General features: G+C 46.7%; 1 protein-coding gene across 1 annotated transcript in view; it reads right to left on the bottom strand.

Moving 5' to 3' along the window:
• The window catches only part of bnc1 (basonuclin zinc finger protein 1), a 101,982-nt gene that overhangs the window by 41,483 nt on the left and 36,240 nt on the right, over positions 1 to 24,259 (bottom strand). The window contains exons 2-3 of the mRNA XM_085968848.1: positions 3,629 to 3,731; positions 867 to 1,102 (exon numbers count right to left, since the gene is read on the bottom strand). Of these exons, the coding sequence (XP_085824974.1) occupies positions 867 to 1,102; positions 3,629 to 3,731 (339 nt within the window). The remainder of the gene's footprint in view (positions 1 to 866; positions 1,103 to 3,628; positions 3,732 to 24,259) is intronic.

Here is a 24,259-nt window from a genome sequence, read left to right on the forward strand (position 1 = left end):
GAAACTGACTACTGTACAGCAACATAACTAGAAAGTGGCTCTGTATAGTTTTTCAGTCATTTTCAGTTATTTAAAATCGGGTTACTCACAGGTGGCGGACCAGATACTCTGATTAAAAATGTTTATTTTTTGCGATAAGCCCATTTTCAGCTGTATTAATCAAACTGCACCAGATTACCACTCTTAAATATATCAAGGAATCTTGTTTAATGCAAAACCATTAAAAAACATTACTTTGTAAAACGCTGCCCGATTGCACTGGTTCGTGGCAGATTTTATGTTCAGCGATATGCAAACGAGTTTGAGCAGAAACTTGGGGGGAAAAAACACTTCTGAAAACCTGTGTCATTTGGGGTGCAATTTGCGCCCGGATCACCGATTGTGTTCAAAGCAGAAACTCTTACCACATTATTCTTATATATATATAAACAAGAATAAAAGTGTCATAATAAAGAAGGCAGTGGTTATTTGTTCTATTAATCAATCCTTCACAAATACCATAGCTTCTGAATTAAAGAACTTACTGCTGCCGCATTGAGGGTTAACGAAATCATATTAGAAGCTATTTTACGTAATAATCAAAGTCAGTGTGCAGTACAAGTGTCAAAATAATGGGTGGCGGGGTGAGGAATTTGCCTTTCAATTTGACATCTACCCTTTGTTATATTACAATGATGAAACAATAACGCATTATATTTATAATAAAAAATATTTACTGAATGCAGATTATGTAAGTGTGAAAATGTGGAAAGCAGTTGTTTCAAATTCCCAGTGTTAAACACGTGATGATTTTACTATGCCAAAGAAATATCTGAAATGGGTCCAACTCTCTGAAATATTAAGGCCAGGTGCGAGTGCTGTGTTACCTGCAGTATGTAACCACGGATGTAGTCCTGAAGCGTCCATCCCAGAGAATGCAAGATCTGGAGTACTTGTTCTTGCTTGAGTACGCTAAACAGACGATCCAGGAGGATTTTGAGGCGGATCGGAATAGCCTGGGTACCATAGAGCATTAGGCTACTAATGTCAAACACAACGTTAGACTGGACTATCTCCACCTGACTCTGCCGATATAGGTGATTCACTCGTAGTTTGTCCAGGGCTGCAAGTAGAAAACCAAATATTGGTATATTATGGGAGGAATCATTAAAAGCAAGAAAAAGTTCCATGATTTTGAAACCTGTAGTCTTGTAAACTTTTGTCATGCATCATTTTACAAAGGGACTTGCAATAAATTGAACACAATGCATGATGTCCTTGGCCTCTAACACTGTTCCAACAAAGCTCAACGTAAGCTCGAGGAACAGCACCTCATCTTTCGATTAGGCACTTTACAGCCTTCCGGACTCAACATAGAGAGTTCAACAATTTCAGATCATAACCTCGGCCCTGACTTTTTTTTCACATGGCAGCTGTTGATGATTCTGCCATTGCCATTTACACTTCATCTAGACTCATCTTTTGTTTCTTTACTTGTCCCATTACCATCTCCTTTTGCCTCGCACCATCATCCCTTTTGTCTTTTAATCTCTCCTGCCTTCCATCCTATCACAGGCCTTCTCTTTTATTCTTTCCTCCCCTCCCCACTTTCCCGGCCTCTGCACTTGCTTAAAACTCTGTTACACCTCTAACTTTTTCCAGTTCTGGCGAAGGGTCATCGACCTGAAACGTTAACTCTGTTTCTCTCTGCACAGATGCTACTTGACCTGCTGATAATTCCCAGCATTTTCTGTTTTTATTTCAGATTTCTGGCATCCGCAGTATTTTGCTTTTGTACAAGGCCTGATGTCCTGTGCTCAAAACTGTGCTTGAAGTAAATAAAATTTGGACTTCCATTTCTGTTCCCTCAGAATCTCACCAAGAAATTATACCATCTTTGTGAACAAGGCCCCGAGGATGTCTGATGATAATACTCATAATGATAATGATTAAACATCTGGCTAGGCCCCAAAAACAAAGGATCCAGTGGCAAACCTTTAATTTGATTATGGCTCTACAGGAGAATGTCGAACTTGTGGGAGTTTCTCGCACACAGTCATCTTTGGCTAGCACCATACAGGCTGGAAGGAGCTCACGCATAATCATTCCCGCCACACGCCCAGAACCTACTACAGGGGAACACTGGCTACTTAATTTCAGCCCACTCAAATATCAGTAAGCAATCGCGTTTCACTCGAACGCAGGGCGAAAGTAGATTTACAGCTATCCTGTATTACTGCATCTCTGAGATGGTGCTCCGAGTACTCTGAAGGCTAGCATCATGTTTCACTGTGACAGATCTGCCACAACATGAACGATGTGACTCTATACAGAACCCTGTTAAGTGGAGGAGGAGGCCATTCAGGCAATCGTGCCTGTGTTGAAACTTGGTAACGAGTTATTTGTATATTCTGCGTAACTACACTTATTTATCTAATTTTACATGGCTCTTTGACGACATGCTTCTTATTTAATCGCTGTAGCCTCGAGTGTCTCTTTTGTTTCCTCCATACCATTTTTCTGTTTCCATTTCATGTACAGATTAAAAACAGAACAATGTCCGTTCACATTGGTCCAGCTCTTGCTGCTTCTGGAATCGATCACATGTGGTGCTTTTCTATCCTGCGTTCTGCTTTCATTACTATTCATGTAAAGGTTTGTTTATGCCAGTTGACATAATTTAATTTTCGGCAGAGTAATCATAGAATTTAGAGCACAGAAGGGAGCCATTCAAGTGATGGGGCCTGTCCCAGTCTTCACTGAAGCCGTCTGCTCCAATTCCATTTCCTTGCCTTTTCCATGTATCCTTCCTTTTTCTTTCCTTTATCCAATTCCCCTTTAAACAAATGTCATTGTGTCTATCTCAGTAGCTATTTGTGGTAAAGCATTGCATCTTCTCACAACCCTCTGTGTAGAAAAACTTATTCCAATTCCCCTTCCATTCTTCCAATGGTCACCCCAGATCCACACTCCTTGGTTACAGATCTGCCAACCAGTGCAAATAATCTTTCACTATTTACCTTTCAGAATTTTTTAAATCTCCCATCCCCCAACCTTCTCTGAAAAATGTTCAAATTTTCTAATCCTTTCTTCATAACTATAATCTCACATAACTGGTATCATTCTAGCGAGACATTACAGTATCCTTTCTATGCCTCGAATATCCTTCCTTTAATGGGGTGCCCAGAACTATATGCAATATATCAACTGTAGCATAATCAGCATCAATACAACTTCAACATAACGTTCGTGCTTTTATCGTCAATGTGCCTCTTATCTACCTGCATCAACGATCTACATATCTGCAGCCCTAGGTTTCTGTGTCGCAGCTAGGTAAACACACATGGGAGAATGACAGTCGAAGCCTGAATTCTAACTGCAAGTTGAAAGCTTAAAATCCATTTAAAGGAGCCCAAAGCAAAAGTGCACCAAGTTTGTGCTGAGAAGCTGGGGGGAATGGGGGTGGGGAGGCCAGAATAGGGTTCTATGATGGTTCATAAAGTGAATGGGTGCCTAGTACCAGTTCTCAGGACATTAATATGCATCCCATGGGATTAATTGTCAACTGGATGGGTAGACCGCTCCATCTTTGCAAGGGTCCCCAAGAGTGCTTTAGGGTGTCAGTATTAAGATCTCCAGTAGTTCTTACCATGTACCACCCATCCATGTCTACACTGGTCACATTGACGTACGTTGATCTTCCCTGCCTGAAAGCACTCGCAGTTACAGTTCACCAGTGTGCAGCGGATGGCCTGAAAACAGAGACAGAATGAAGTATTATCCACGTTGGGTAAACTGCATCACATGTATAAGAAATGCATAAACTACATTTTAACATATTTAAGCATTAAACAATGGAAAATGTACTTATTTAACCACCTGGCCAAGTGAATCTTCATTAAAACTTACTGGATTATCCAGAGTGGCGACTGATGACCTTGAATTTAGAATTACCAATAGAAAAATAATACTGATTGATGCAGATTGTGGAACTCATCAGTCACTTTGTACTACAACATTTTCTTTAGTTATGGCACAAGGGAATAGTGAGCACACACCTAGTCTCCCATTACAAGGAAACACTCCAGGTTTTATGCAGCGAAAAAGTTGGAAATAACATTGTATTTGAACCTCACAGTGAAGTTTGTATTTTGGCAAGACACCATCCTGTAGCACTTGGTCCAATTATCTTTCAACTGCTTGTTAATGGGCTCTACATGTATGATTTAGGGATAAAATTTATGCAAACTTTCACAATACATTTTATGAAAGTGTTTCACCTTCAATGAACACGCCACAAAATATTAAAGTAAGCTTAGTGTTTAAATATGAAACTTCCTGCAGATAACCTGCAATTTTGCAACATGCTGCGACACTTCAATTCTTAATTAAAAGTGACTCCTGCTGAAGCTGTCTTACTAAAATTGTCTGATGTCAATTTTCCTACCATGGCAAGACACTGGATTTTCATTTGAAAGAATAAAGTGATGTGTAAAATTGGGTATCTAAAAGGGTGGGAGGAGGCTCCTGTGGAGCATAAAAACTCCAGCATAGACCAGTTGGGCCGAATGGCCTGTTTCTGTGCTGTAAATTCTATGTAATTCTATGTAATAAAATGAAGCTACTCCAATTAATATAATCCCATTCCGCAGAAGCGCTTCTTCGCTGTTACTTCTAAATTACATACTGATTGGTGGATTTCACGACCACTGGACGTCTCAAAGTGCTTTACAGCCAATGATGTACTTTTTGTTTGAAGTGTAGTCACTGTTGCAATGTGGGAAACGCAGCAGCCAATTTGCACACAGCAAGCTCCCACATCAGCAATGTGATAATGACCAGATAATCTGCTTTTCATTCAAAACAAACCCGCCATCTTATTGTTTGCATTAAGGCTGACACTGGACTAAGCAGTCTGTACTCATGTTGTTTCAAACAACAAGAAAGTGAATGAACCTTTTACTGATTTTTGAATAATCTTATCAATTAATGATTGTAACAAGGAGACATGTGAAATAACAACAGAAAATGCTGGAAAAACTCAGCAGGCCAGGCAACATCCGTGGAGAGAGAAATAGAGTCAACGTTTCAGGTCGAAACCCTTCGCCAGGACTGAAAAAACACAGGAAATGAAACAGATTAAAAGGCCAGTTTGGGGGCTGGGAAATGGGGATGAAAGAACAAAAGAGAAGTGAAGAGACATTGGCCTAGAAATTCACTAGCCTTAGCGCCGCTTTTGAGGCGCTAGAGGGACTAGCGCCAGAGTTATGGCCATTTGAAAAATTGAGTGGGGCCCTAAAGCGGCGTTGCACCGGTAGCACTGCGCCGGCACCGATGACGTCATCGGTGTGCGCAGCGTCCCGGTTGCCGTGGTAACCCGCCCGAACTCCAAAATTGAGTTGCGGCCGCCTCGCCCGTGGCAGCCGCAAGCAACGTTCTGTAAAAGGTGCCTTGCTGAAGTTAGCGCCGGCGCATTAAGGTCGCGCGGCGGCCGGCCGCTTCCCCGGCAGCCGCCTGCCCGCACCTCCCTCCCCGGACTCCTCCAAGACCCCCCCGCGGCACAGATGCATGTGGGCCGCGAGCCCGGCACTTCTCCGAGGTGCCGGGCTCATTTTTATTCAGCCGTCAACGGCCAGCAGTCGGGTGCAGGCAGCTCCTCCTTAACGGAAGGAGGAGGCCTGCACTTCCCCAGCCTGCCGCACCGCATCGGGCGCCGCAGCGCCGGAACAGCGCCGCAATGGGGCAGGTAGCGCCCATTGGGAGGCGCTGAAACCCTCCAGTAGCGCCGGCAGCCGTTTGGGCGCGGCGCTACTGAATTTTTGGCGCGCGCAGGGGGACTTAGCGCCGGCACTAACTTCCGGCGCTAAAGCCCTGGCTGCGCCAAAACCCAATTTCTAGGCCATTAAGAGGTATTCAAAACCAGACGTGTGCATTGAATTGCCATTTGTCCCTTGTAGGCTAATGAGGCTGCTTTTCAGCTATTTCCCCCCCCGCCAGACCCCGACCCCCTCACTAACGGTCCTTCTGTTCAGTGAAGAAAGAAAGGAGGCCAAGTGAGAACCGGCCACGAGGGACGAGTGCATTTGGTTCTAATGTGTGTTGCACACCTGTGTGCTGCCCTCTCCAAGGGCTGGAGTTTTCACTGCAGCTATATAAACAGATACTGTGCTTGGTTTTCAGCTTCATTCCCTTAATTGTTTTATTTGCTGAAAGTGCACGAGTTTTGCTCACACAATGTCAACGCAGTGGAATATGTTTCAACTGAATCGGTAAAATAGATGAGGATTTCTGGGGAGACTGGTTATTCACGTGCACACGACTGCAGATTAGAAACACAATAATCTAACTCAGAGAGAGGCTGGATAGATTGGTACACCTGCAAAAACTCGGATTTACAAATACCTACATGTTAAAACCGGTGACAAAATTGGGCAATTAACAAGTAGTTACTATCCCGCTGAATTCCTGCAATATCTCTGAAGTACAAAGTTGTACCTTTACTGGAAAAAAAAGTTTACTGCCGTTCCCGTGCTTAAATCTAATTGCAGATTTTCTGGTTACTTCGCGATGAAATTTAAAACAGGTGTGATTCTTAAGGAGAATGTCACTTCACAAAGCAGTGCACACGGCAAAACAATGTAATGTACACTAGCTGCCGAATACTAAATGTGGGCTATTTATAATTAAAAATGACCCAGTATCAGTTTTATTTATGTAGGATTCATCGGCAAACACCACTCTCAGTTGTTGTTTGTAGCTTTCGCATTACAGAAGTTCCGTTCCCTCTGGACTTCACCCACTGTTGTACAACAGGAATAATATTTCCTCAGTAAAAAGCGCATGAAGATCAATATTTATATGTTCCTTGTTCGCAGAGATGAACAAAACAGCTCTTGAACTGGGTGAGCACTCACCTTCTGGCACGATCCAGCCCAAAAAGTGACGCCAAAAATAGTTTTCTCTCTCTGACAATTATTAAGGGTCACAAGTGAAGGGGCTTCCAGCATTTTCAAGTCCAAATGCTGGACTTACAGCATTTCCACGCAGCTTTTACTGGACAAGACCACAGCGCAGAACTAAAACAAATTGATCAGCAGCTACCACCAGTTTGGCAACTCAAAGTAAAGACAAACGTAGAGATTGAAAAGTCAGACTGATGCAAGAGTAGTAGCAGTGGTCTGTGGAGGCAGGGGACAGGGTTTTCACAATAGCTGAAGTTGAGCTCCATCTTGGGTTTATAGACAGTTTATGATGCCAGGACACTGTGTACTTAAATAAAATCATGCTTTGTACTTTTAGGCAGCCAGATACATGTCATGACTGCATAAAATTGGTGGCATTACTATCCCTACAATTACCATGATACACAGCCACATGTGTGCATTCGCTTGGTATGGCTATCTTAAAACCTTGCTAATGTAGAGGAAGGCCTGCACTACAAATGACCTTGGAGTGTTTCATTTTGTTGTAAAGAAACAGGTTTACTCCTTCTGTGTCATATCCTGTAACCAATTAGTATTTTAGACCCGATGACCCAGAAGGTTCTGAAGCAGGAGCCTCTAGTTTGAATCATTTTGCTGACTAAAAATTACATCATGAGTAATTCCTATGAAGGTGGGGCTCACCTTAAGTGGGCGACAGTCTATATCTGCTGAATAGTTAGAATCATTGATGGGCTATCAATAAGATTCTGAAGAAAGAGATCTATACTCCTTTGAAAAAAAAAATAGCACTCGCACCTCTGAGTAAGAAAGTTGTGAGTTCAAACTCCACTCCAGAGACTTGAGCACATAATACAGGCTGAAAGATCAATGCCGTACTGAGGGAGCGCTGCACTGTTGAAGTGCCGTCTATCAAATGAGAGGTTAGACTGAGGCCCCGTCTGCCTCTTCCACAGCTAATGTTCCTCCTTCAACCTATATCACCAGAACAGATTAACAGGTTGATGTACCTCAATAAATCCGAGACTCGATGTTAGCGAAACAAAACAAGGCTTTTATTGACTTAGAAGGTAACACACAGAGGAGAATGTATCTTCCATCCAGAGGTCTGCCGTACTGGATGTGCTGCAGGCTGGGCCAGCTTACATAGGAGCCAGGTATGGGCGGAGCCCTACACACAGTACAATACAATGGAAATGAAACTGAAACCAACCACAGTCACAGGCAGAGAAATACTGATGAGTGATGAATGGAATATTTCATCACACAGGTTAACAGATTATTCATCTCATTTGCTGTTTAGGGAACATGCTGTGTGCAAAATGGCTGTCCTGTTTACCTATAACACATTAGCAACTGAACTTCAAAATGATACTGAGAAGTGTAGAGGAACAGAGGGACCTTGGAGTGCATGTCCACAGATCCCTGAAGGTAGCAGGATAGGGAGATAAGGCGGTTAAGAAGACATATGGGTATTTTCCTTTATTAGCTGAGGCATAGAATATAAGAGCAGGGAGGTTATGCTTGAACTGTATAAAACACTAGTTAGGCCAAAGCTAGAGTACTGTGTACAGGTCTAGTCACCATATTACAGGAAAGATGTGATTGCACTACAGAGGGTACAGAGGAGATTTACGAGGATGTTGCCAGGACAGGAACATTTTAGCTATGAGGAAAGATTGGATAGGCTGGGGTTGTTTTCTTTGGAACAGAGGAGGCTGAGGGGAGACTTACTTGAGGTGTATAAAATTATGAGGGGCCTAGATAGAGTGGAGAGAAAGGACCTATTTCCCCTAGCAGAGAGGTCCATAACAAGGGGGCATAGATTTAAAGTAATTGGTAGAAGGATTAGAGGGGAGTTGTAGAATTTTTTTTCACCCAGAGGTTGGTGGAGGTCTGGAACTCACTGCCTGAAAGGGTGGTAGAGGCAGAAACCCTCATCACATTTAAAAAGTACTTGGATATGCACTTGAGGTGCCGTAACCTACAGGGCTACAGACCAAGAGCTGGAAAGTGGGATTAGGCTGGATAGCTCTTTTTCGGCTGGCATGGACACGATGGGCCGAATGGCCCCTCTTTTGTGCCGTAAATTTATATGATTCTATGAAAAGCAATTCATTGGTTTGAAATGCATATATAGGTGCAAGATCTTTCTCTCTCAGTATATAGTACAACTTAAAGGAAAGACTTTAAGTTTTTGGCGAGCCAAGGGATAAAGCTGTCAAAAAAGCATAAGGGATCCTTAGTTTTTTAAATAAGAGGCGCAGAGAACAAAAGCAGAAGTAATGCTAAACCTATACAAACCAATGGTTCGGTTCCGATTGGAATATTGTGTCCTGTTTTGGATGCCCTCCTTTTGGAAGATGTCGAGGCAATGGAGAGAGCTGAGAAGAGATTTATTGAAGTGATACCAGGGATGAGGGGCTTTAGTTAGATGGGGAGACTGGAAACTGGGTCTCTTTTCACTGGTTAAGATGAGATGCGATAGAGGTGTTCAAAATTATGAAGAGTTTTGACGAGATAAACTGGGACAACTATTTCCACTGTTCGGTGAACCAGTAACGAAAGGGCATAAACTTAAGAGATAAATAAAAAATTATGAAAATAAGGGGGCGGTTAGGAGAATTTAAACATTTTTTTTTTATACAGAGGGTTATTGGGACATGGAGGGCTCGATTTTCCAAGCCCCGAGGAGGCGGGTTTGGAGGCGGGAGTGGTGGGAAAGTTGCAGAATCGGGGGGCAGGAACCCATCCCGCCCCCGTGCCAATGTCCCAGGAGGCGGGTACCCGACCTGTGCTGCGAGCCGCCTCCCCGAGGCGGGAAGGGGATTAGTGCCAATTAACTGCCTGTTAACAGGTAGTTAACAGGCAGATTTTTGCCTAATCCCTATTTTTAGCCCTGAAGTGTGGGCTGTCCGATGGCTCCGAACCACGCCAAGTTAGCGAGGCGGACCGTCAGTCTGCAGGGGTTGGAGGGGCAGAGATGTCTGTTGTGCAGGTGAGTGATGGGTGCATGTGTGCAGAGGTAAGTGTGTGAGGTAAGTGTAAAGTGTTTTAATAAGTTTTACTTACCTTTACTTTCTCCTGCAGGCTTCCTTCCTTCAGTTCTCGGGAGTCCCTCAGCTCACCGGCACAGAAAGCAGAATGGCCGCTGAACTGTCAAAAGCTGCAGCTTCTGCTTTCTGGTCTGGAGAGATCTCTAACTGAGTCTGAGTAGAAGGGCTCAAGTTAGAAGACAGACTGTCAGTGTTTGACAGCTTCACAGAGCTGTCAAATGCTGATTTTTCATCTGTCAAAAGCTCTTGACAGATGAAATGTCAATCGCTGACGTCACCAGTAACCAGGTGTCCCTTAATTGGCCTGCTGAGCCCGTCGGGCGGGCTTAACAAGGTCAATCAAGGGAAAGTAGCGTGGGTTGGCCACAATCAATGGAGACGGGACTAAAACCCAAAAAGTGGGAGTCCCGCCTCCAAAAGCTCCCCACTGACAAGATCGAGCCTGCAGTGTCCAACCAGAAACGGTGGGTAGCTCTTTCAGAGAGCCGGCATAGGTGTAATGGGCTGAATGGCGTCCATTGGTGCTGTACAGTTTTCTATTAGACCAAAATGTACATACCCTCAGTGTAATGTATACAACATTGAAGGAACTACTTTGTCTTGCGGATGTACATCCGTAGTTGCGAGCGTATATAACAGACGCCTATCGATTTGTACAGTCAGTGCCGAAGTTCCAGTTACCCAGTAAAGATCACTTGAAGTTACTCTCAGTCTCTGCTGCTTTATTATTTTATGTAGTTGTGTATAGCGGTACAAACACAACACTCAGAAAATATTATATAAACACACACGCTCAGGACTAGAATTTGTAATAAAGTGTAAAATTTGTGCCATCACTGATTTGCATTAAATGAAAATTACTGGCTCTCTTTTCCCAGATGGCCCTGTATAGCCATATAAAAAAAAACCAACACAACACATCTGTTTTCAAATGGTCTGGACTATTATTTTCTGCGCAGTTATTTATTTTCCCCCCAAAGCTGCCGTCCTCCTCCAGAACGGTTGAAGTTTCAGTCAGCTGTGCCTGTTCTGTTTTGCAGCTGCAGAGCAATTTCACCATTCCACTCTGATGTGATTTACTGGTAAGGAGGATTCTGTGCGATTACGAAAGTGTAATCCCTTGGTATCTCTGTTTGGCAAGATTAGCAATTGCTGTCCGGTTTTTTTTCCCCTCCTCAAGTGCGCAGTGCTGTTTTATCTCATTTATACTCCACTGAGGAGGAATGCTCAGTAACACTGCTGCCAACGACATGTACACTTGCAATGCTTGCAAAGTAAGACTTATTACGTGCGGATTCCTGCCCCAGTGGTAGTCAGTCATGGAGCACAATGAAATTGTTAGCACGTTACTTTCTATTAAGAGCGTTATTTTCCATGGCTTCGCAAGCAGCTCCTGGGTCACAGTGCGGCTTTTAAAATGAGCCAATCACTGGTAATTATACTCAGTTCTGCAGCTGGATACGCAGACCACGAGTCAAGAGTTTTCATGCAAAAATAGAGGGTGCTTTGATCAATACACTTAAAACAAAAATATCTAGGCTGAGCAGAATCAAGGAAAATGTACTATTCAGGAGGTCCAATGCCATGTAACCGTTCCTCTCCTTAACTAAACTATTTCTCCCCCAAGAAAAATAATACCCTAAACATGACTGTTCGAGAGTAACATCAAGCAGGAATGATTTTCCTTTGTAAAACAATTAAAAGTGATCTTAGTCTGTACTGCAGCTGACCAAATATACCGACAAACTGGGGTCAGAAATTGTTTTTTGTAAATTTGAACTGTTTTATTCTCAATCATTTCTGGTTGGCTTTATGGAAATTAGGGCATCTTCGAGAGAAACTATTAGTTTAGTTAATTTAGTTGTGGAGTGCAAGGCTGTGCTTAAAAAAAAACCTCAACGTCGACAAAATTGTTTAGCCAACTAGGCCCTGCAATTCTTGTCAAACACCGGTTTTTATGATTTTTATCCAGGGTTGCTCACGGCAGTGTCCTGGAGATTAATTTTTAATTCCTGGGGTCTCCAGGGCAATCCTGGAGGGTTGGCGACCCAAGCCCTCACAAATCACTGGTTAGGCCCCCGCTGGAGTACTGTGGCCAATTCTGGGCACCACACTTTAGGAAGGACGTCAAGGACTTGGAGAGGCTGCAGAGGAGGTTTACCAGGATGATACCAGGGATGAGGGACTTCAGTTAAGTGGAGAGACTGGAGAAGCTGGGGTTGTTCTCCTTAGAGCAGAGAAGGTTAAAGGGAGACCTAATAGAGGTGTTCAAAATCATGAGGGTTTTTGATAGAGCAAGTAGGGAGAAACTGTTTCTTCTGGCAAGTGGGTCGGTAACCAGAGGCCAGAGATTTAAAATAATTGGCAAAAGAACTAGAGGGGAAATGAGAAATTATTTCACACAAGGTTATGATGATCTGGAATGCATTACCTGAACGGATGGTGGAATCAGGTTCCATAGGAACTTCCAAAAGGCAATTGGTCATGTGCTTGGAAAACTAATTTGTGGAGTTATGGGGAGAAAGCTGGGTTTTGGGACTAAATTGGACAGCTCGTTCAAAGAGCCGGTACAGGCACAACAGGCCGAATGGGCCATTTTTGTGTTGAAAGATTCTACTATTCTACGATTCGACATCTGAAGGAGAACAGTTCGTGATGGCTACTGTGAGCCCTGCGTCACTCACTGACTGGAGGCAAGAGTGAAACTCCAGGATATCATGAAGAGCAAAGTGGCAAAGCATAAATATTACAGTAAAGTGGCAGTACAGGACATAAATGCACGTGCTGTACATTGTAACTGTAAATAGTGCACTTCAAAAACTGAATATTAACAAGAATGTAGCAGGTTAGGTGTTAGAAATCAAAATTGCAGGTTTATGCCGATTATAGAACCATGGAACGTTTCAGCATCAAAACAGGCCTTTCGACCCATCAAGTGTACACTGGTGTGTTTTTCTCCACCAGCTAGCTAGTTGAATCCCACGCTCATGCTTGCTTTCCAAGCCTATGGGATGTATAATTTAAGTTAAATTATGCATGCCTTCATGGCAGAAAATGTATGTACGACAGGAAGCAATTTCCATGGCCAAACTATTGTGTCCAATACCTTTAAAAGCAAAATTTACAAATAATTGGAGGGCACAGGGTGGAACAGGCAACAGCCCACAGACCGTATGTCACTGACAACGTACAAGCATACTATGGTTGATTTGTCCGATAGCGAGAGTTTGAAAGGTAGGGGGTCTGTGGAAACTAGAGAGCAGTACAGAAATTGTGGTAGGGCCCATATCATTCAGATATTTTATGATTTGCACAATGTTATTTGAGTGCATGAATGTACTTTACCCCATTCTCCAGCCAAACCCAGAACGTACTATCCACTGAAGCACTGTCTCTGGAAGCAGTCATCAGCACACACTGGTGATATGTAGATAGTGATGTTCAAGTAAATTGCCTGGATGAATCACCAAGCACTGGTGAGGAAGGAGTATCTATGGTGTTTGATAAGGGGCCAGCTGCTGCAGGGCAGAAGCCTAGCATGCCGAGTGCCCCTTCTGATTTGTAGGGGGATAGAGACTTTAATGGCCCTGCTTTTAAACAGAGGCCGATACAGCACCAGAACCACACAGAGAAATGGCTTGTCTCTGTGCAGAACAGTGGAAGGTGGTCTAGCTAGTGGGGGGGAATCCATCACCTAGACATGCGCTGCCTTCTCTCACATGGAAGAAGTCACACAACACCAGGTTATAGTCCAACAGCTTTATTTGAAATCACAAGCTTTCGGAGCGCTGCTCCTTCTTCAGGTGAAGTGGAGAAATGCATTAAGACACAGCTTATATAGTCAGAGAACCCCACCTCATTGTTCTTTGATGTAATGTTTCCCTGACTGACCTGTTTGGACACCATTCACACCTTTGACTGCTGTGATTATCTCTCTGCCGAGGTGTGATAAATGGCAGTTGGAAAGGTTACCTGTAAACATCTGACATGATTCTCTGACTATATAAGCTGTGTCTTTATGCATTTCTCCACTTCACCTGAAGAAGGAGCAGCGCTCCGAAAGCTTGTGATTTCAAATAAAGCTGTTGGACTATAACCTGGTGTTGTGTGACTTCTTACATTTGTCCACCCCAGTCCAACTCCGGCATCTCCACACCATGGCTACTATCGACACCACAAACTGCCGGCTCAAAGTGGAGAGGATCTCCAAGAAGATCGCGCATATCGACACAGACATCAAGTTTCTACAGAGTTGCAAGAAAGCAGACAAGGTCCCGAATGGACTACAGATCACTAACCCACTCAAGTCGACCTACAACACAGACTACGCTGAGAGACTTTGCCGTCGTACCTCTCGCACACTCCTCAACCATCTCGTACACCAGCTCTACAGCAGACGCCGCAACCTCGAAACCGAGATGGAGTCCATGTTCTCAGCCTGTGCTCAGGACGCAGCAGACCAGCTACGAGACACCGCCAAACAAACAAGGCAACGGAACTACGCTACCTACATGCACACCAAGAACAGGAAGCTTGAGAAACTTGGCATCACCAGCAGCAGCAACCAAGCCTCCCCCGGTACCACGGTTGAAACCACAGGGAAATCCATCGTCAACCTGTCCGACCACACCCTTCAACCAGACGAAATTGAAGTTCTCAGCCGAGGGCTCAATTTCTGCCCCACCACCAAAATGGACCCCATCGGTCTCGCAGCAGACACAGGGGAATTCATCAGGAGAATGAGGCTCCGGGAATTCTTCCACAAATCCCAAGATGTCAGCAGCGAACCCAATGAGACAATCAATGATCTGGAACAGCAGACAGAGGGATCCGCAGTGCAGCGACCGAAGAAGAAAGAGTCAAATTGGACCCCTCCGGAGGGTCGCTGCCCTAAGCTTGACATGTATGCTCAAGCGGTCAGGAGATGCATCAACGCCAGATTCATCAGCCGCACTCACAAGACAGTCCAGAATGTCACCCGAGCACAACGCAACGCCATCCACGCTCTCAAGACCAATCGCAACATCGTCATCAAACCAGCAGACAAAGGAGGTGCCATCGTCATACAGAACAGAACGGACTATTGCAAAGAAGTATACCGACAACTGGACAACCAGGAACACTACAGACAGTTACCCGCAGATCCGACCAAAGAACACACCCGCCAACTCAACAGACTGATCAAAACCTTCGATCCAGACCTTCAAAGCATCCTACATGCTCTCATCCCACGTACTCCCCGCGTGGGAGACTTCTACTGCCTCCCAAAGATACACAAAGCCAACACACCTGGACGTCCTATCGCATCAGGCAACGGAACCCTGTGTGAGAACCTCTCTGGATATGTCGAGGGCATCCTGAAACCCATCGTACAGGGAACCCCCAGCTTCTGTCGCGACACTACAGACTTCTTACAGAAGCTCAGCACCCACGGACCAGTTGAACCAGGAACACTCCTCGCCACGATGGACATCTCGGCACTCTACACCAGTATCCCCCACGATGACGGCATCGCTGCGACAGCCTCAGTACTCAACACCAACAGCCAATCTCCAGACGCCATCCTACAACTCATCCGCTTCATCCTTGACCACAATGTCTTCACCTTCGACAACCAGTTCTTTACCCAAACACACGGAACAGCCATGGGGACCAAATTCACACCCCAATACGCAAACATCTTCATGCACAAGTTCGAGCAAGACTTCTTCGCTGCACAGGATCTCCAACCAACGCTATACACCAGATACATCGACGACATTTTCTTCCTATGGACCCACGGCGAAGAATCACTGAAAAGACTACACGATAACATCAACAAGTTCCATCCCACCATCAAACTCACCATGGACTACTCCTCAGAATCAGTCTCATTCCTGGACACACGAATCTCCATCAAAGACGGACACCTCAGCACTTCACTCTACCACAAGCCCACGGACAACCTCACGATGCTTCACTTCTCCAGCTTCCACCCTAACCACGTTAAAGAAGCCATCCCCTATGGACAAGCCCTGCGAATACACAGGATCTGCTCAGACGAGGAGGAACGCGATGGACACCTACAGACACTGAAAGACGCCCTTGTAAGAACGGGATATGACGCTCGACTCGTCGATCGACAGTTCCGACGGGCCACAGCGAAAAATCGCATAGACCTCCTCAGAAGACAAACACGGGACACAACCAACAGAGTACCCTTCGTCGTCCAGTACTTCCCCGGAGCGGAGAAACTACGCCATGTTCTTCGCAGCCTTCAACATGTCATCGATGACGACGAACACCTCGCTAAGGCCAACCCCACGCCTCCACTACTCGCTTTCAAACAGCCGCCTAACCTCAAACAGACCATCGTTCGCAGCAAATTACCCAGCTTCCAGGAGAACAGCGACCACGACACCACACAACCCTGCCACAGCAACCTCTGCAAGACATGCCAGATCATCAACACAGATACCATCATCACACGTGAGGACACCACCCACCAGGTACATGGTACATACTCATGTGACTCGGCCAACATTGTCTACCTCATACGTTGCAGGAAAGGATGCCCCGGAGCATGGTACATCGGCGAGACCATGCAGACACTGCGACAACGGATGAACGGACACCGCGCAACAATCACCAGGCAGGAGTGTTCCCTCCCAGTCGGGGAACACTTCAGCAGTCAAGGACATTCAGCCTCCGATCTTCGGGTAAGCATTCTCCAAGGTGGCCTTCGAGACACACGACAACGCAAAATCGTCGAGCAGAAACTGATAGCCAAGTTCCGCACCCATGAGGACGGCCTCAACCGAGATCTTGGGTTCATGTCACGCTACATGTAACCCCACCTGATGCAGGGTCATCCAGACTCGAGTCGGCATTGGCTTGTTCTCTCCACACAGATGCGGCCGGACCTGCTGTGATTTCCAGCCAAAAAAAATGTTTTTTGTCTGTTTTTTTGTTTTTCATACAGACCCCAGCATCTGCAATATTTGACCCCTTGTGACCCCACCTCATTGTTCTTTGATGTAATGTTTCCCTGACTGACCTGTTTGGACACCATTCACACCTTTGACTGCTGTGATTATCTCTCTGCCGAGGTGTGATAAATGGCAGTTGGAAAGGTTACCTGTAAACATCTGACATGATTCTCTGACTATATAAGCTGTGTCTTTACGCATTTCTCCACTTCACCTGAAGAAGGAGCAGCGCTCCGAAAGCTTGTGATTTCAAATAAAGCTGTTGGACTATAACCTGGTGTTGTGTGACTTCTTACATTTGTCCACCCCAGTCTAACTCCGGCATCTCCACACCATGGCTTCTCTCACATGGAGCACTGCTGTTGTCTGTCATTGAACATATGGCAAACCCATGGTACCTGCGGTGGTGATCTCGGCTATTCTCCAGTCCAATGGACCCATTTGCATAATTAAGGAGGAGTGAAAAATTGTGGCCAGAGCCTCTGCTATCTTCTCTCTGACATCTTTCAACAGCCCAAGGTGCAGCTATCAGATCCTGGTGACTTATCTACCTTGGGTTCTGTTCATTTTTTGAGAACTAATTCCTTTTCTACATTTATCTTTACCAATTCTTCCATATCCTTCTCTAGTTCTTCTAGTTACGTTCTCGCTTCCACCATCATTGTAAAAACCGATGTAAAATATTTAATACCTACGTCATACCGTTATCCTTTACAATTCAACTCCCTCCTTCACCCCTGAGTGGTCCCATCCTTACTATTTCCTTTTATAAAAGGCAAAACACAGTGGGGGAGAAATTCGGTATCGCCCCATTTATCGGCTGGGCGCAAAGTTTAGCGCCTGGCACTAATTATTGCCTCCGACAGCAAACTTGGCTTTTATCGCCCCTGGAGGTGATTGGAGCACTAAATCAGGCGCTACACACCTCTCTTAAGGCGCTAAGGCTGAGGAGCAATGCGCTACCTCAGAGGGCAGGCGCAGCGCAGGTGCTGTCAGTTAGCGATTGAACACAGACACACTGGCACCAGTCAGTTCTTAAAGGGGAGGGTCGATCTTGCTCTGCAGCCACACCCTGCTCACTGGAGCCTTGAATCTCGGCCTGGGCAGACCTGTGGCTAAATCTAGCAGCCAGACACTATGGAAAGGGCCAGGGAGCGAGCGCAGCACTTCTGCGAGCGGGCTTTGGAGGCTCTGGTTCGCGGGGTGGAGCGCAGAAGATCCATTCTGTACCCAGAGAGTGGCAGGAGGCCTTTGCCACGCGAGTACAGAAGAGCGTGGAGGGAAGTGGCTCAGAGAGTGTCCTCAAGCAGCATGGTGCCTAGGACCCATCTGCAATGTAGGAAAGAGTTCAACGACCTCACTCAAGTCGTCAGGGTGAGTGCCTTTTTTTCAAAACCTCTTCATCCCTCCATCTCAACCTCACTTTATGGCCAGAGGGTCTTGAAAGCCCCAATGCCCAACACTCATCCAACACCTATGGCCCTTTCATCAAACACACACGCACATTCCACACTTTGCATACAGTAAGGGCTATGCAACCATGGGAGGCATTTCAGGCAAGATCATGGCTGCATACAGTAAGGGCTATTCAACCATGGGAGGCATTTCAGGCAAGATCATGGCTGCATATTTACTCAGACGCCGTCCTTTCTCTTGCAGGCCAAGCTGTCTCATAATAGGAGACAGCAGCAACGGACCGGTGGAGGGCGGCCTCAGCTGCAACCCCTCAGCGATCTTGAGGAGCGCGTCCACAGGGTTGTGGCAAGCCGGGTGATAGGTCCCGTCGCCACTGGAGACGCCGACCCCGTTCTGGATAGCAATGGTAAGGTCATCACCTTTTTGTCCTCTCTCCTTCCACTTGTTCCTCACAACAGCAGCCTTTGACACTTTCAATCCAAATCACTAAATCGCTGCACTCATGCCTCCCTTGCTGCCACCCTGTCCTCACGCTAAAGCCACTCTTGTACCTCCCTGCTTTTAGATGGTGATTCACCAGGTGAGGAGACGGGCCCTCAAGCTGCCAGTGAGAGTGAAGCTGAAGGCGAGGAGGAAGAGGAAGCCGGACCATCAGCGCCACCCTCTACCGAGGCAGCCCATGCCCACACTGGGGACACGCCTTCCCTGGAGGGGAGCAGGGGGGAATGGTCTGATGAGGTTGAAGCTCCAGGACCCAGCGGGCTGCAGCAACGCGATGGGGGTAGGGAAGCTCGGGGGCCTTCTCCCCGGAGGGAGAGTATGGCTTCGAGTCCTGCTGCACTGGACGCAGACGAGGAGCGGGTCCTCGCTGAAATGAGTGCCCAGGCGGAGCAAAGGCACACTGAGCTCATGGCTGCAGTGGCAAGGTTGCCCGAATCCATTGAATCAGTGGCAAGGAGTGTGGAGCACTTCGCTGTAGCACAGGTGTCTGCCACGCAAATGCTTAGTGCTGCACTGCAGTCAGTGGCTGGTCTCATGCAGACGCAGATTGAGGCCACGCGAGCACTGACTGCTGCCACCCTCGCTGGATCGGGCAGATTTCCCCGGAGCTTTCACCGCGCCGCAGCAGGCCAGCAATCTGTGCTCCATCAGATTGCTCCGGATGCTGAAGTGCTGCCCCGTGGGAGTGCCAGTGTGTCGGTCGAGCAGGGAGTTGCTGTCCTCTCTCAAGATGACAGCATTCCTGCTGCCACCACTGGCACTTCTCCACTGCAGTTGCCACCACCTGAAGGACAGACTGCTGCCACCCATGCAGAGTTGGTGCAGTCAGCAGCCGGGCCCTCCAGGCCCAGAGCTGGTCCAGGCCGTCCCTCAAAGGCATCTGCAGTCTCAGTTTCTGACACTCAGCAGCCTTCCCCCAGCCTTGCTCCAGCCACTGGGGTCCCATTACGGAGGAGCTGCAGGGTGGGAAGGGGGGAATTTCGCAAGGGAAGCAGATCACCCTCGAAGGGCAAAAAGTAGGAGGTGTGGCAAAATGTTTTTCATTGTTTTATTGAAGGCTGAGGTTCGGTCACATTTTTGTTACTGTTTTGGACATTGTCTCCAGGTTGTGAGAGCCAGTTATGTGAATGACTGCTTTTTTTTGTGTTTCTTTCTATTACTTTGTCATGCGGAAATGAGACACACAGAGTTTGTGAAATAAAGAAGTGTCTGTATTCAAAATGTACATGTTTGGTCTTTGCACTCATTGTTGCCTTGACCGGCTTAGGGGTTGCGGGATGGTTTCATTCAGGTTGTTTGCATGGCAGAAGCCATTCCCTCAGAGGGGGCCTAGAAGCGACTTGCTATGAGCCTTTGACGGACGGCCCTTCCACTTTGTGCCTCCCTCCCGCCTTGGTGCTGCTGATGATCATCCTCCTCATCATCCTCCTCCTCCTCTGCTGGTGCTCCAATGCCTGGTGGCATTGGCTGGGTCCTGAGGATTGCAAGGTTATGCAGCATGCAGCACACAACAATGAAGTGGGTACTGCAGGGCTCCTCCAGAATGGTCCAGACAGCAGAACCGTTGCTTGAGCACGCCGATTGTGTGCTCAACGATGTTCCTGGTAGCTTGATGGCTCTCATTGTATCGTAGTTCAGCAGGGGTGCTGGGCGAACGGAGCAGTGTCATCAGCCAGGTGCACAGAGGATATCCCTTGTCCCCGAGAAGCCAACCGCCTGGGTGATGCGGTGCCTGGAAAAGGTCTGCCACAGAAGTCTGGCGCAGGATGAAGGCATCGTGGCTGCTGCCAGGAAAGTGGGCATTGACGGCGAGTATCAGCTGTCTGTGGTCACAGGCCAACTGGACGTTTAAGGAATGGAAGCCCTTTCGGTTGCGGAAATCCTCGGCATTCTCTTGCAGCGCCCGCAAAGCCACATGCGTACAGTCAATGGCGCCCTGCACCATGGGGAAGCCCACTATCATCGCAAAGCCTGTTGTGCATTCTTGCTGCTTGTCCGGGGTCATGGGGAAAGAGATGTATTCTCGTCTCCTTTTAAAGAGGGCATTTGTTACCTGACGGATGCAACAATGCACCACGAACTGGGAGATATTGGCGATGTCCCCAGTAGCTGATTGAAATGAGCCGGTGGCATAAAAGTTGAGAACCACTGTTATCTTCACTGCCACTGACAGGGACGTCCTGCTCCTCAGTTGAGGCTGCAGATCTGGCTGAAGCAGGCGGCAGAGCTCAGTGACCATCTCCTTGCTGAATCGCAGCCTTCGCAAACAGTGCTCCTCAGACATATTAATGTCGGAGAACTGATGGCGAAAAACCCTGGGAGGGTAAGGTCTCCTGTACCGAGGCCTGTTGGCCCTCCTCCGTCTGGCCATGATTGACACTCTCTGCGTCTCTGTGCCCTCCGAATGTGATGGAGAAGGACGACGTTCTCATTCATTGCAGCCCCCATAGTATCTGGGCAATCAAAGTTATGAAGGTCAAAGAGCAAAGTACCTGCAAAGTTATGGTCAGAAGCCAAAACTACCTCAGACAGCGTTGACTCAATGCAGAAGTCTCTCTTTCTCTCTTTGTGTCTCTCCAAATCTCTCTCTCTCTCTCAGAACGAGTGGTGCAAAAATGGCTGCCACACAAAAGCCAGGAAGAGGCCCCCTTTAAATAGTGCCCCCCCAGCCCCACAGCGACTGGGAAGCGTTCCAGTGAACCTGTCGTTGGTAGCGCCAGGTGGAAAGGAGGGGGTCGCCACTGAATTTCTGGTCTGGGGCGCCTCAAGGGCGTTGCACTCTCGAATGATGCCAAGATCTGTGTGCGCAGGAGATCGGGCGGTATTGTTTGGCGCCGCCGCAAAATGTCCAGTCAATTTTGCGAGAGGCGCAGATATCGCCGCGCCCGGGCGCTAGTTGCTTTGCACCCCACCTAGCGCCCTCATAAGGCGCTAATGGGTGGCGCTACCAACTGAATTTTTCCCCCATTAAAAATACATAGCACCAGAACTTTATGATAACTGCCAAAAAGAGGAAAGGTAGCAAGGTACAGAGGTTTAGCGAAGGAATTCCAGAGCTTAGGGCCTAGACTGCTGAAGGCACGGCCGCCAATGATGGGAGTGAAGGAATGGGGATGCACAAGAGGCCAGAATTGGAGGAGTGCAGAGATCTCGGGAGGGATATTGCGCAGCAAGTAGCATATGGCTACAATTTTACAGATCTTCCCTGGGTCATAACCTAAGACCTCTTCATCTGCCCAATCTGAGCACCTAAAGTGTTGCTCTAGCACCTCACATCGGTTCAGTAAGGGCCCTAACTCACCCAAGTGCCTGACTGCACTTTTCCTGGGACGTTGGGATATAAGGGTTGTTCTGAGGCATCAGCGGCGATGGTTGCAGCATATTTCCCAAGGGTCAGCTGTGCACCGTGCACCTTAAATGCACTGTGCCATGTTTGATTTCCTCAGAACAAAGGTGTCACTCCTCCCCTGAGAGAACCATAGACTGAGGTGTGTACCATGTTTAATTTCCCCTGAGAACCATATACTGTACTGAGGCGTGTACCATGTTTAATTTCCCCTGTGAGAACTGTGTTGTTTTGCACACTTTGTACAAAAATAATAAATTGCAGGACAATGGAGTATTACAGTTTAAACTCTTTTATGAAGCATCAGGTCTGTGATCTCAATCATACAGCACCGTGTGGACAAGATGGAGTTCGGACCCCTAGCCTGGGTCTTCAAGAACAATAGCAGTCCTTACAGATGCCTGCAGGCCAATGACAACTCAGCATGTGATCACATGTGAATATAATAGGTATTCCTTACAGATGCCTGCGGGCCAATGATAATTCAATATGCAAATGTTATATCCCCTTTCTTTTAAAAGAAAAATGTTATGCATTACTTTTAAAGCTTTCTTCTACCTAATGTTCTCGGGAGCATAAACATATAAGTAAACTCAGCATTTAGCTAGCACTGAAAACATCTCAAGGTTTCAATAACGATGTACAGTTTTTTTTTTTAGGGGCAACGATCCGCCTACACCCTTTGACAGTTCACAAGTCAAGGATAACTCTAGGCTTGACCTCTCGTCCCGACCTTGTGTGGTATGGAACTGAGCATGCTCCTGAATCGGTCAACAAATCAGGTTCAGGTTTAGGTTCAGGTAAGTGTTTTGTGTATTGCTCTGTTCATCACACTCTGTTGAACTGATCCTCTCGTCGGAATGATGGTGTTGTTCCTTGGTGTTCAGGAGGTGCCTGTGATTGCAGCGGTACACCTGTCCTTCTGGGGTGCGGACGTGACACGATCGCTCAGTGTCAACTGGCTGGATGACGACTGCTGGCTTCCAGTAGTCATGCTCCTGGATTCTGACGGATTCTCCATTGTGCAGCGGCGGCAGTAGTCTAGCTGACCTGTCATAGTATCTCTTTTGGTGTTGCTGTCTCTGTACACGTTTTGCATGCACTTGCTTGCAGCCGATGACCTCTGGCTGCAGCTGCTGGTTGGTGATTGGAAGGATTGAGCGAAGTCTGCGGCTCATCAACAGTTGTGCTGGTGACTTGAAGTTGTCAACCGGAGTGTTGCGGTACTCAAGGAGACTGATGTAGGGGTCTCTTTTGTCCGCTTTGGCTTTGTCCATGAGTGTTTTTGCAATCTGGACAGTTTTTTCAGCAAGGCCATTACTTTGAGGGTAATGTGAGCTTGATGTGACATGTGTGAAATCCCATGCCTTGGCAAACGACTCGAACTCTTTTGATTTGTATTGGGGGCCATTGTCTGAGACTAAAGTCTCTACCATGCTATGCCTGGCAAAGGCCGCCTTTAGCTTGTGGATCACAGCTGCAGATGTGGTGCTGTGAAGATTGTCCAATTCAAAAAATCTGCTGTAGTAATCAACAGTCACTATGTAGTCCTCGTTGTTCCATGTGAACAGATCCGTTGCCGCGACCTGCCAGGGCCTGTCTGGGATACGGTGAGGTATCATGGGCTCTTTGACATTTGATGGGCGGCGTTCTAGACAAATGGAACATTTTCCGACAATGTCCTCAACGTGTTTGCACATTCCGGGCCAAAACATAATGTCATGTGCTCTTTGTTTGCATTTTTCCATGCCCATATGTCCAGCATGAATTTTTGTCAACATCTCTTCTCTGAGACTGGTAGGAATGATGATTTTCTCCCCTTTGAAGATGATTCTGTTGATTTGTGACAGTTCGTCTCTGTGGTTCCAGAATTCAGATATGCTCTGAGGGCATTTCCTCCTTTCCTCAGGCCATCCTTCATGTATGACTTTGCTCAGCAGTGTGAGTTGTGCATCTTTCTCTGTTCCTGCTCGGATCTCCTTCAGTTTTGAGTCACTCACAGGTAAGCTGTTGTACACCATGTGCACCTGCACATCCATGCCTTCACTGAGG

This window comes from Somniosus microcephalus, chromosome 27 (genome assembly GCF_052327205.1).
Source record: "Somniosus microcephalus isolate GS21.2 chromosome 27, FLI_Smic_1.0, whole genome shotgun sequence".
Lineage (NCBI taxonomy): Eukaryota > Metazoa > Chordata > Chondrichthyes > Squaliformes > Somniosidae > Somniosus > Somniosus microcephalus.